Source organism: Fistularia commersonii, chromosome 19 (assembly GCF_037954325.1).
Source record: "Fistularia commersonii isolate RoL2024-O1a breed Wild chromosome 19, RoL_Fcom_v1.0, whole genome shotgun sequence".
Lineage (NCBI taxonomy): Eukaryota > Metazoa > Chordata > Actinopteri > Syngnathiformes > Fistulariidae > Fistularia > Fistularia commersonii.
The window spans coordinates 1477889-1490890 of NC_141302.1; the positions used below are offsets into that span (position 1 = coordinate 1477889).

Sequence of the window (13002 nt, forward strand, 5' to 3'; positions counted from 1 at the left end):
TCACTACGTCCATAAATCTTCTCTTTGGTCTTCTACCTTCTACATGCCTGGCAGCTCCCATTCCAGCATCCGTCTACCAATATATTCTCCATCCCTCCTCTGCACATGACCCAACCATCTCAGTCTGGCTTCTCTGACCTTCTCTCATAAAACATCTAACATGTGTTGTTCCTCTGATAGACTCATCCCTGATCCCATCCATCCTGGTCACTCCCAAAGAGAACTTCAGCATCTTCATTGTTGTGACCTCCAGCTCTGCCTCCAGTCTTTTCACTACTGGAACTGTTTCTAGTCCATACAGCGTCGCCGGCCTCACCACAGCCTTGTACACCTTTCCTTTCATTCTGGCCGATAGTCTTCTATCGCATCGTACCCCTGACACTTCTCTCCACCCATTCCACCCTGCTTGAACCCGTCTCTTCACCTGTTCTCCACACTCTTCATTGCTCTGGACCGTTGACCCTGAGCGCCTGAAATCCTCCAACTTCTTGATCTAAAATATCATGATAGACTGAAAAGCAGAAAACATTGCTAAAATGAGTTCTGGCAAATTCAGGTCAATTAAAACAAATAAATAAATAGAAATGAAAAATAAGACAAAATAGTATATACTAATATACTAGTGAAGTGCTTTTGTTGATTGAAATGGGTTTCTGGCTTTGACGCTGCTTTTACCTCCAATGCCCAAGGAAACAGATCGTATATAAAATGGTTCTCTTTGTCCACAGCTCTGTCGTCCAGCACATAGTCTCAGAAAAGTGGGACTACACTTTGTCTCTGATGGCCTTCACTGATGCCACACACTTGGAAGAGATCCATTCCAACACTGACATCTTCCTAGACCAGAAGGTCTGGGTGGTGCTGACCACAGACGGGTTGGATACCAACCTGGTAGCTGTGGTGACGGACTCCTGCTGGGCAACCACCGAAGATATGGCTGACGCTGACATGAAACACTACCTGATCAGCGACGGGTGAGATAGCTTGCTCTCCTACCGAAGCGCTTGCATGGACACGTCTTTTGCGTCATCGCCACGGCCTGACCCTTTTTCATCAACATATGGTCTTGTTTATTCTTCCGCGCAGCTGTTCGAGCAGCGACGACGACACGGTGACGGTTTACGATAATGGAGATGGCTTGGAAAACTCGTTCTCCTTCAACATGTTCCAGTTTTCTGGATCCAGGGGTAACATCTTTCTGCACTGCAAAATCCAGCTGTGTGACAAGCAGAACCACAACTGCAGCCCGGTAACTTCAGACACTAATGCTTCTGTGCTTCTGTCCAGACTGAGAAGGTCCTTGCTAAAAGGAGGTCTCTGTGCGTCTTTATGTTCCAGGACTGTGGTAAAAATGTTCGGAAACGCAGATCCCTGCGGAATAAATATTTGGATGATGTCCCGGCCATTATTGGACTCACATGGACCAACTAGGTACAGTTGTTTTTTCACATAAGTCCAAAAATTATTTCACAACATAAACTACAAGTGATGTTCCAGGAGATGCTAAAGGCCAGCAACAGCTAGCTGATACACAAAAATGCTTAACTCTGTTCAAATGCTTGAAGGTGTTCTGACGGTCTGATGGAAAGACCTTTAAATATGAAATTATAATTACCATTTTAATGACATGGCTTTATCCTCATTTAAACGCAAGAAAACATGTGCAGCATCACAGCTGAGCTCAAGATTTATAACTTTGAAACTTAGAAAGATCATATCAAGTAATTGCTGCGATTTGAACCTGGAATTTGCTGTGGACGTATGATATTTTATACGACAAGCATCTGAAATGATGTTATTCAATTTAATGTTGTTTGGCTTTAACTTGGTGAGGATGGTGATTAGCATGAACATGAATGAGGAAGCGCTTCGATCATTCAATCATGGGATGCTTGTCTTGTCAGTTGACTTCCATTTGGACTCAGGCAGACTGACCATCCTGCACGAGTCCAACACCTGCAGCATCCCGATCCGCAGCCCGGATACTTCCTCTTTACTCTTACAGAATCAACATGTGCGGGGCCCTCGGGGCGTGGTGAATTTAAGCAATATTAATCTAGGGGCACACTGATCTCTACATTAAGTTTCCCATGAACATTAAGTTCATGGGACGCAGCAGTGTTTCGGATTTCTTGTTTCTATCTTCAATGTTTCTGTTTGGTCATGTGATGGAATGGGGAAAAAATAAAAAATAAAGAAATATCAGTGGTACAAGCAGACAGGAATTGTTATTTTTCTCCTACTCTGAGATTCACAGGGGAAATACGTATTCATGAGTTAATACATTTTACATCAGACGTGTAACATTTCTGCCATAAACCTTGTTAAATGCTTTCAAAAGTATTGTCAAGACTGCTTGCATGTTTGTTGATGGGTGACGTGCCTGAAAAGCTACAGTCAATCAGGCCCCTGAGTCTTCATTTCCTCAGCTCAACATCATATGACAAGATTAAAAAATAACAGCTTCCGAGGCAGAATCAATTTCATTTTAGCACGGTCTACAATCAGCAGAATTCACTGTGGCTGAATAAACCTGCAAGTCTGCAAGTGAGACAATAATGCTCAGACGTCCCGACAATTTTAGGTCGCCCCCATCAGTCACAAAACTTTGTGAAATATCTTTTGAACTAAACCAAATCTTTGTTTTATCAGGTGTACAGTGTTTTTCCAGTCTACTAGATTCCACTGAGTAAGAGTACTACAGATGCAGTATTTGCTCTGAGAATGCAAACAGAGAAGTACAGAGAAGGCCAGAGGGAGCTGCATTGTGTTTTTGTAGACTTAGAAAAAGCATATGACAGGGTGCCAAAAGAGGAGCTCTGGTATTGTATGAAGAAATCTGGAGTGGCAGAGAAGTATGTTAGACTGGTGCAGGACATGTATGCTAGCTGTGAGACACTGGTACGGTGTGCTGTAGGGGTAACAGAGAAGTTCAAGGTGGAGGTGGGACTCCATCAGGGATCAGCTCTGAGGCCCTTCTTGTTCGCAATGGTGATGGATAGGCTGACAGATGAAGTGAGACAGGAATCCCCATGGACCATGATGTTTGCGGATGACATTGTGATCTGCAGTGAGAGCAGAAAACAGGTAGAGGAAAATCTAGAGAGGTGGAGGTATGCTCTGGAAAGGAGAGGGATGAAAGTTAGTCGCAGCAAGACAGAATATATGTTTGTGAATGAGAGGAACTCGGGTGGAACGGTGAGGCTACAGGGAGTGGAGATCAAGAAGCTGGAGGATTTCAGGTACTTGGTGTCAACAGTCCAGAGCAACGGAGAGTGTGGAAAAGAAGTGAAGAGACGGGTCCAAGCAGGTTGGAATGGGTGGAGAAAAGTGTCAGGGGTACCAAGAGATGGAAGACTATCGGCCAGAACAAAAGGAAAAGTGTACAAGACAGAGGTGAGACCAGCAGATGATGTTTGGACCAAAAGACAGCAGGCAGAACGAGAGGTTGCAGAGATGAAGATGTTGAGGTTCTCTTTGGGAGTGACCAGGATGGAGAGGATCAGGAATGAGTCTATCAGAGGAACATCACATGTTCGAGGGTTTGGAGAGAAGATCGGAGAAGCCAGACTGAGATGGTTGGGTCATGGACAGAGGAGGGATAGTGAATATATTGGTAGACGGATGCTGGAATTGGAGCTGCCAGGCAAGAGGTCTGGAGGAAGACCAAAGAGAAGATTTATGGACGTCGTGAGAGAAGATATGAAGGTAGTTGGTGTGAGAGAGGAGCATACAGAGAATAGGGTTTGATGGAGAAAGCTGATTCGCTGTGGAGACCCCTGAAGAGAAAAGCCGAAAGAAGAAGACGACTAGATTCCACTGAGTCATTAAAGCTATCTTTGTTATTTTAAATCTTGCATCACAGATAACTTCCCTCTTACTCGTTAGTCCAGCTGACCCCCACACCTAGCTAGCGGCCCACCTACACATCCATTTGCAGGGGTCCTACGACAAATGGGGACGTTCAAAAATGCACCAATCTTCTGAACGGCTCTCCTCCACAAACGGTTGGAAGCAAGTCGCACTCACCTCTCAACGCACAATCCCTCACCGACTGAGTTGCATGGCCCGTGCTTATTTCTGTTTCTCAGTTTATCGCCAATATAATGTTTGCAAAAAGTTTCATTATATTACCATACACACAATGACTTTTCTGCAGCCTCTTACTGGCACCCTTCATTAGAGAAATAAGACAAATACAACAAAATACTCTTGGTGGAGAGGAATAGGTGCATGGACTTCGTATACCAAAAAAGGTAAGACCGCAAATGGTTTGCAGAGACAAGACCAAGTTTAAAAAAAAAAAAAAAAAAAAAAAAAGGATTGGGAAAAAAATAAATAAATAAAAGATCTTAAGTGACTTTCTTGTTATTCTATTGATGAGCAACCTGAATTAAAATGGATTAAAACACCAAAGTTTAAAGTTTTAAAAGCAAGGAGGAGGGTACGTAGCACATTTAGTCCATCCGGGGTCTCTTGGCACGATAAAGGAAGCACTCTCTCATGGAAGATCTGGACCCTCTTGTCAGTCTGACGCTGTTTTATTTCCGGCTTGTTATAAAAATTATATCGAAACGCTAGTGTGTTTGAGAGGGAGGTATGCTGATGTGATATGAAACCTTACCAGAAGCGTGCTACCAATCAAATAGGGAATAAGATACTCTTTTGAGTTCTTACAGTTGTACATCTAACCCCGACGGAGCCGGCGCCTCACCGGCCACAAATCTCCTCCCGCATCCTTATCTTTGATACTTCCTCCTTGTTTTCTCATTTGATATCATACTAGAAGGATGATGCTTCCCCCCCGTTGAATTATGATTTGCATGGCCGTTGCTCAGGGTACAGGCCACGATACATCCCAGGAGAGTTCACTACCCCATTGGAGGTTTTAAACTAGTAGCGCTCGTGGGCTTCTAGTACATTTTTCTCTGGTTTTGTTTGATGCTTAGAGGATTTTTGAGAAAAGTACTGGGTTTTACTATCAAAATTTTACATGAATGAATGCACTTGAGAAAATCTGGCTCGCTTCAAAGAGACATAAATCCCATGTCTGACGAGAAGGCCTCCTGTTGGCTGAGGCCTATCTACAGCCATAATGCAACGTGAACTTGCATTTCACATGAGCACCTCCAACACTTTCACCATGCAATAAATCACATCTCCTTCTTGAGAGCAAAGAAGTTATAGTAATAGTTATTATGATTACTTTGATTAATAGCGTATTGCAAGACACCAGTTTATAAAATCATCAAAATTGTGGAATGGGCCTTTCCATAAGAGAGCCAAGCCTTAGGCCAAGTAATTTTGGGACAACTGTTCGGAGCAATGAGTAGAGTGGAAAGCAGGTGAAGATGGCCACCTAGTGGCGGGCGCCGCGTCCGACTTGTTTTCGAATGGCATTTCATGGACAGCGGCGGCCGCGGCGGTGTCAAGCGCTCACTCCTCACTCCTAACAAAGCAAAAACCACGCAGCGGCTCGTATCTCGGAAGAGCCCCACAAGTCAAGGTTCCACTGTGTTTTGGTCGAATAATGTTGGAAATGTACGGTAGTTGCGAGGCAGGGGGGAAAGGGGGATACCGAAGAAGGGATTTGTGAACGTGATGTGGGAGGATATGCAGTAAGTGGGTGTGACAGTGGACAAGGAAAGATGGAAACAGATGATCCACCGTGACCACCCTACTCAGGGAGAATCCAAAAAGAAGACTAAGATCAGGTTCCAGTTAGCAGAGGCAGCGGTTAGCTTTGGATACAGTAAATTTGCATAAAATGTCTTATCAAATACCTATATAATATGATGGCTCCTCATTGTCTAAGCATTCGAGGTGATTCAAATCTTATGGGTTTCAAATTGCCTCATGGCGATGAGCGTACCACAATGTGTCTGACAATCTTCTGACATCAGATCATTTTTTGAAATGAGATTTTTAAAAAGCCTGAAGCCTGCGACGCTTTGATCTCACACACACACTGCAGATAAACACCATCACTCAGAGGTAATGTGAGAAATGAGAACGATCCCCTGGGTGAGGTCGCTTTAACATACACCTGATCATTAGAGAATAGCTGAAGGTCAAGTAGCTGCTTTCGTTCAATTCTAAGCACACATGTCATGCCTCCGGGGAGGGAACACTGCTCACAGTTTTAATTAAAAAGCTGATTTGGCTCTTGTTCAGTTGCTCAACAAGATTATCAACATTTTTCTAAAGTCAAGCTGTCAGTTCATGGCAGGAGCATAAAGGACAAAATCAACCTGATGTGACAGTCCCATAGGGGGTGTGCACGACACCTAATTGATGTAATGACCCAGGAACACACTGTTGACTTGTTTGGTCTCTTCTTTAAGTTTCACAAACATTTATTTTCAAGTCTATTTTGTATAAGTTGAAATGACAACAATGAAGAATTTTAGGAGCTACAGAGCTCGGAAAGAGACACATCATGGAATCCAATTCTTTCATTTTCTTTTTTTTTTTTTATATCAAACCATCACTTAACCATTTATTAATTCTGGTTCTTATGGATTTACCTTTAAATCAACCGCAAGAAAGCCATCACTTTTTAGTGGTCATGTGGGTTTGTTTGTTTTTCGTCAGGTTTCCGTGTTGAGTTTGGCTCGTGGGAGGCATTGGACTGGCTATCGATCCTGTCGGTACACATCAATTTCATCTACAGCGTCATGGTCGCAGTGGTGAGCCCGACCGCCTCACAGCAAGAAGGTTCCTGATTTTGATTCAGATGGGGATCTTTCCATGCGGTGTCTAATGACGGGTTCTCCGTCCTCCAACCATGGTCAGTGGTTTCAGGGAGGAGTCTAACCGGTGTGGCTTCAGCCACCTGCTGACCAGGGTGAACAGGATAATGCATGGGAGTCCTGGTCATGATGCCACTGCACGACCTGCACTGTACAGCACAACAGAGAATATAAAACTAGAATGGGATGAGTTTAAGAAAAGGAGTATACAAGCAGTAACTGTGGCATCCATAGCACAGTGCATCTTGAACCAGCATTATGTAAACATCGAAAAGTTTCCTGCTAATGTTTCTGTGAATGAGGAACTCTCGTAATTAAATTTTCAGCAATAAATGAACAAAGCTGTATTTCCTTGCTCAGTAGATCCTGGGCACATTTAAAGATACAGCCAAGCCAATAAGTATTTGTTTGATCCCTCTGTGATTTTGCAAGTTCTCCCACTTGGAAATCATGGAAGGGTCTAACATTTCCATCATTGTGAGAGACAGAATCCCCCAAAAATTACAGGGTCGAATAAGGATTTCATCCCTTGAGTCAAACAATTGTAATATTTGGTCCAGAAGCCCATGTTAACAATTCCAGAGGCCAACGGTGCCTGTAGGTCAGGGGTGCTCCGTACGTTGATGGCCATCTACCAGTCCATCGCAAAGGTAATACTGGTGGATTGTGTGACATTAATAAAAATAGACGTCAGCCTATCATCCATCCCGTCACTTGATTGATAAACGGGGCAGCCAGTCTGATGACATCTGATTTTTTCAACGGAGCGAAGTGCAGCAAAGCTAACCGGCTAGTCAGCAACGTTACCGCCAATGTTTAGTCTACGTTTTTTTTTTCCTCTGAAACTTAAGAAAGGGTATAAAATGAGTGGGGGAGCCGGGCCAAGTGAGACGACAAAAACGTACCGCTTGCATACGGAATTGGAGGAGGACCTTTTTTTCCACAATGACATTTTCGAGTTTGCCTCATCTGCCGGTCTACCATCGCAATACCAAAGACGGGTAATGTGGATCGGCATTTTCGTAGAAAATACCACACGGACATCCCGCCGAAAAGCCAGGTGAAGGAACTAAATAATACTTCAAATATACCCACAACATACTTCAAAAGCGAAAGTGGCGACCGTAGCATCGTTCCGGGTGAGTCGCGTCATCGTTACTAAGGCTGGCCGTAAGCAGCTACTGTCCGGACTGCGAACCCCTGGCGGATTCAATTCAGGTCAAGTCATCAGAGTGAACTTGGGTCATGACAAAAAAATGAATCCTTGGATTTTCTCTTGGATTTCGGTCTGGAGACTGGCTGGGCCACTCCAAAATCTTGATATGCTTCTTACGGAGCCACTCTTTGGTTTTCGTGGCCGTGTGCTTCGGGGACATTGTCGTGTTGGAAAACCGAGCCACGAGCCATCTTCAGTGCTCTGACTGAGGGAAGGAGGTTTTTGCCCAATATTTCACAATACAGGTCCTTCTCAAAAATTCACATATTACATAATGTTCCATAATGTAATCATAAAAATTAAACTTTCATATATTTTAGATTCATCACACGCAACTGAAGTAGTTCAACCCTTTTATTGTTTTAATGTTGATGATTTTGGCAAAAAAGTAAAGAAAAACCAAAAATCTCTATCTAAGAAAAATTAGCATATGTCATCTGACCACTAAAAAAAAAGCGTTTTTAATACAAAAAAAGTCAACCTTCAAATAATTATGTTCAGTTATGCACTCAATACTTGGTCGGGAATCCTTTTGCAGAAATGACTGCTTCAATGCAGCGTGGCATGGAGGCAACCGGCCGGTGGCACTGCTGAGGTGTTCTGGAGGCCCAGGATGCTTCGGTAGCAGCATTAGGCTCATCCACAGTGTTAGGTCTGGTGTCTCAACTTCCTCTTCACAATATCCCATAGATTCTCCACGGGGTTCAGGTCAGGAGAGTTGGCAGGCCAGTTGAGCACAGTAATACCGTGGTCAGTAAACCATTTACCAGTGGTTTTGGCACTGTGAGCAGGTGCCAGGTCGTGCAAAAAAATGAAATCTTCATCTCCATAAAGCTTTTCAGCAGATGGAGGAATGGAGTGATCCAAAATCTGGCACCCCAGAGCATCACTGGCTGTGGGTGCTTGACACTAGACTTCAGGCATTTTGGCATTTCCTCCTCACCAGTCTTCCTCCAGACTCTGGCACCTTGATTTCCGAACGACATGCAAAATTTGCTTTCATCCGAAGAAAGTACTTTGGACCACTGAGCAACGGTCCAGTGCTGCTCCTCTGTAGCCCAGGTCAGGCGCTTCTGCCGCTGTTTCTGGTTCAAAAGTGGCTTGACCTGGGGAATGCGGCACCTGTACACGGCCCCGTTCATCCTCTCCTTCATACAGTGCAGTTGTCCAGGCCCTGTGCTTCCAAACACCTCCAGAGCATGACGCTTCCACGACCATGCTTCACTGAAGGTAAGGTATTGTTGGGATGATACTCATCCTTCCTCTTCCTCCAAACACGGCGAATGGAGTTAAGACCAAAAAGTTCTATTTTGGTCTCATCTGACCACAAAACTTTCTCCCATGAGTCCTCCGGATCTTGGAGAAAAGTTGGGAACAGTGGTTCTGGCTGTCTTCGGGTCATTGACCAGCTCCTCCCGTGTAGTTCTGGGCTGATCCTTCACCTTCCTTCGCATCATTGATGCCCCATGAGGAGAGCTCTTCTGTGGGGCCCAGTCCGAGAGACACTGACTGTCATCATTAGCCTCTTCCATTGTCTGACAATGGCTCCCACAGTTGTTCTTTTTTCACCAAGCTCCCTGGCAATTAAGGTATCGTTCCAAACAGACAGACAGAAACCCACTGAGTTATTCAAGACACTGGGATCCCCACTCTTTGGTAGAAGGAGAACCGGGGCTGATTTTCAAGTACTTAGGTATGTACGTAGCGCATGACGTATGAGCACAACGATTCATGACAAAAGAAATTGAGTCCAGTTCAATTAAATGTGCACATTTTCACAATTTTCCAGTTGAGTGCTCAAATCAGGGGTGTATCTGAGTCAGGTTAAGGTCAACAGTGACGGCCCTTGTTCTGACAAGGGAGAGATCTATGGACCTTGACAAATGGGAACAATTTGCAAAGATGGCCGGACTACTGACAAAGATATGGAGGTGGTTGCCTGTGAGGGAACTATTTCTCTCTCAGCTGCCTCTGACGGCTTTTGTGGGGGGGGTTTCTTCACTGCCATGTCCAGCTGTGTGACAAACAGAAGCACAACTGGTGGCCGGTAACTTCAGAGACAAATGACTTTGCTTTCTGTCCAGCTTAAGAAGGACTTTGCAAAAATTAAATATTTGGACAATGTCCTGGCCATCATTGGACTTACTAGGTGCCTCAAAAAAAGGAGAATAATTGCAGCGAAATCAAATCAACGATGGGGAGGGAGATGGAAAGCTGCAGGGGCATGAAGTTATGGTGAAGATCACTTCGGAGGAGTTCCTTCAACTGACGAGTGGTAAGGAAGTGATAAGGTGGCAGATACTTTGGGCTTCCATAGTCCACAAAGGCATGGAGGTGACAGTACACAAAGTCACCATGAGCTTCCGGTAGAATTGATGGGCTCGAAATGCCGATGACTAAAAAGACAAGACAAACACAATAGACGGCACTGCTGATGGCAGCCAACGGAGCGAAAAGACCAAAAACAAACAAAATGTGGAGCAGCCAGTGAAGACAATGAACGTGCGTACATTGTCTGTTTCTTCTGGAAGCCAGCTACACCAAGAGTTGGACAGGAGCGGAGAGGAGAGGGGATGGAAAAGCAGGAGGAACTGAGACAGGCAGCAAAGTGGGATTAAGACAGCCTCCCTTCAGGTTCATCGTTCAGGGTCCAAGATGAGGCCAAGTGAAATCCATGGGCATTGCTTTGGACCACACACGGGCTTTTTCCAGGCCGGCGCCCATGTCAGGCTCTTTGGCTGTCCATCCCTGGCATTCGGTAAGATTGATACCGAATGCCAACAAGACACGGACAGCTAGGTATGTACTTGCAAGTTTGCAGGAGTCAAACCCACGTGTTTAGTTTGTGGTGCATAGGTTGCTGTGTAGAGGGATCATAATTTGAGTGGTAACTACTACTTTTTAAAAGGACCAAACTTTGGGACCAGATATGTATACTTTAGCTACAAAACGGCAGGTTAACAATTGCAAAGTTCAAATTAAGTTATGGACTATGGAGAATAGCCATAATAACAGGAACCAGAGATCACCATGACTTGGAAAATCATCCCTATGGTTACATACACTGTCCAGGACTTGTGACTGAAACATCATACATACAATGATTTAGGTATCGAGACAGATAATGCCATAGCCAACGAAACTGCGATATATAGTCGATCTTTTCCTGATGAGGAGTTAGCAAATTCTACCATTTTTACCTTCCTCCCACTCACTGGTCTTAACTGACAGCTTCCAGGACCAGTATCTGACATCTGAGCACACATGTTGGAAAAGATGCTCCTCAGAAGTTCAAGTCAAAGGTAGAGCTGCATGACAAGTCGATCAACATTTTTCAGATATCTACTTTTAGGGTACTTACAGAGGTACTGCAATTATGCAAACTAACACGATGCTCCTATAGAAACAGCTTGACAGCATCTGCACTATATAAACATCCACAAACCAGTCGGCTCGCACTCGCAGCCTCCCGAGACTCATCTGCCAGGTAAGGTTAGTGTGAGATGGGATAACATCAACATCACATTGTACGCCTTTATTGGTTTCTTTAATTATTTGTTTATTTCCTGTTTCTTTCATGATGTTACCTTTATCGTGAAGATGGATGGATGCTTTGAATTTTCATTTTTATTACACATGTAATAAATATTCAATGATTTTGATTTTTTGGAGTGGGTTTGGAGCCGCCTTAAATGTTGATTCTGGACAGGGAATAAATGCATACTAATCACTCAGATCTGTCAAGAGGATAAGTTGCATTCGATGATGAAAAAACTGGATGTTTTTGAACTTAGACTCTCCCATCAATTGTGTACGAATGTTTTTTTTCTTGCTTCTTACACTCACAAAGTCATTTGAAATACAAATTACATTTTATTGTCAGTCATAAATTGAAACATCCCTTCAATCGCGACTATTATTTGATCGCTTTCGATGTGAATAATAATTGCTAATGATCTTGAATGAATTTAGAGTGTTTGAAACTGATATACGTCCCAGTGACGTTTGCTTAGGTATGAAACACTTTTATAACACGCATCTATTTGCCATCTTTTCAAACTATAAGCAGCCCATTTAAAAGGACATTACCATTATTTTACAATTTATGAATCTTTAACAATAACAATGTCTTGGAGGTCAGGCTGTTATTTTTGTGTACTCCCTAATAAAGCACTTAATAAAGCGTCAAACCTGCCCCAATGTCACGGCCCTGCCTCACAGGGAGGGACCGCTGCCCGCCGCTTTCATTAAAAAGCCCATTTGACTCTCGTTCGACGGCTCGACGAGATGATCCACATTTTTCTAAAGTCAAGCTTTAGGTTCTCAGCAGGAACGCGAAGGACACATCCGACCTGACGTGTTCATCCTACAGGGCATGTGCTTGACATCTGAGATACACAGAGACCCAGGAATCCACTGTTGACTTTCGTCTCATCCTCAACGCACATTTTTTCTCGCCTGACTCTTGTGAGTTGAAGAGGCAGCAATGTGAGGAACTTCAGGAGCGCCTGAGCTGGGAAAGCCATCCACTTCATGGAATCCAATTGCAACTGTCCTATTTCATTTCTTTTGTGTCGCGTCATCACTTCTGAATGGCAACTCTCAATCGACCCCTAAGAGAGCTATCAACCTTTGCTGATTGCACTGTACTTTGTCAGGTTTCCGTCTCGCATTTGGTTCGCGATGAAGACCGTTGCTGGGCCGCTGTTGATCCTGCTGATAGGGACTTTAGCAGGTTGGAATGGTTACATGTTTTGTTGTCAAATCATCACAATTTAATCATCACAATTTAATCCAGAAACAAAGAAAGGTACGATTGAATGTGCTCATTTGCACAGGTTTTACAGTGAATGCTCAAAGCCAAGGTGATGTGAGGCTGGTCAACGACAACAGTAACAGCGCTTGTTCTGGCAGAGTGGAGATCTACAACAACGGCGACTGGGGAACAATTTGTGAAGATAGCTGGAATGACGACGCTGCCGAGGTTGTGTGTCGGCAGATGAACTGCGGCTCGCTTATAGTAACCTACGAAGA

The 13002-nt window shown here is 44.0% G+C and overlaps 1 protein-coding gene across 1 annotated transcript; it reads left to right on the top strand.

Annotated features, from left to right (window-relative positions):
- The first annotated feature begins 708 nt into the window (after positions 1 to 708).
- Positions 709 to 2056, top strand: LOC147223330 (pancreatic secretory granule membrane major glycoprotein GP2-like). Its single transcript, XM_086166119.1, has 4 exons — positions 709 to 974; positions 1087 to 1249; positions 1339 to 1431; positions 1905 to 2056. Exons 1-3 carry the CDS (start codon positions 709 to 711, stop codon positions 1429 to 1431), a joined length of 522 nt encoding a protein of 173 aa, XP_086022245.1. The 3' UTR covers positions 1905 to 2056.
- Positions 2057 to 13002: the final 10946 nt, after the last annotated feature.

What these genes read in the sequence shown, in the direction of transcription:
- LOC147223330 (XM_086166119.1), top strand. Translation starts at nt 709, where the DNA reads ATGGTTCTCTTTGTCCACAGCTCTGTCGTCCAGCACATAGTCTCAGAA. An exon ending in CACTACCTGATCAGCGACGG is followed by an intron (nt 975 to 1,086) that starts GTGAGATAGCTT and finishes TCTTCCGCGCAG; the next exon opens with CTGTTCGAGCAGCGACGACG. An exon ending in AGAACCACAACTGCAGCCCG is followed by an intron (nt 1,250 to 1,338) that starts GTAACTTCAGAC and finishes TTTATGTTCCAG; the next exon opens with GACTGTGGTAAAAATGTTCG.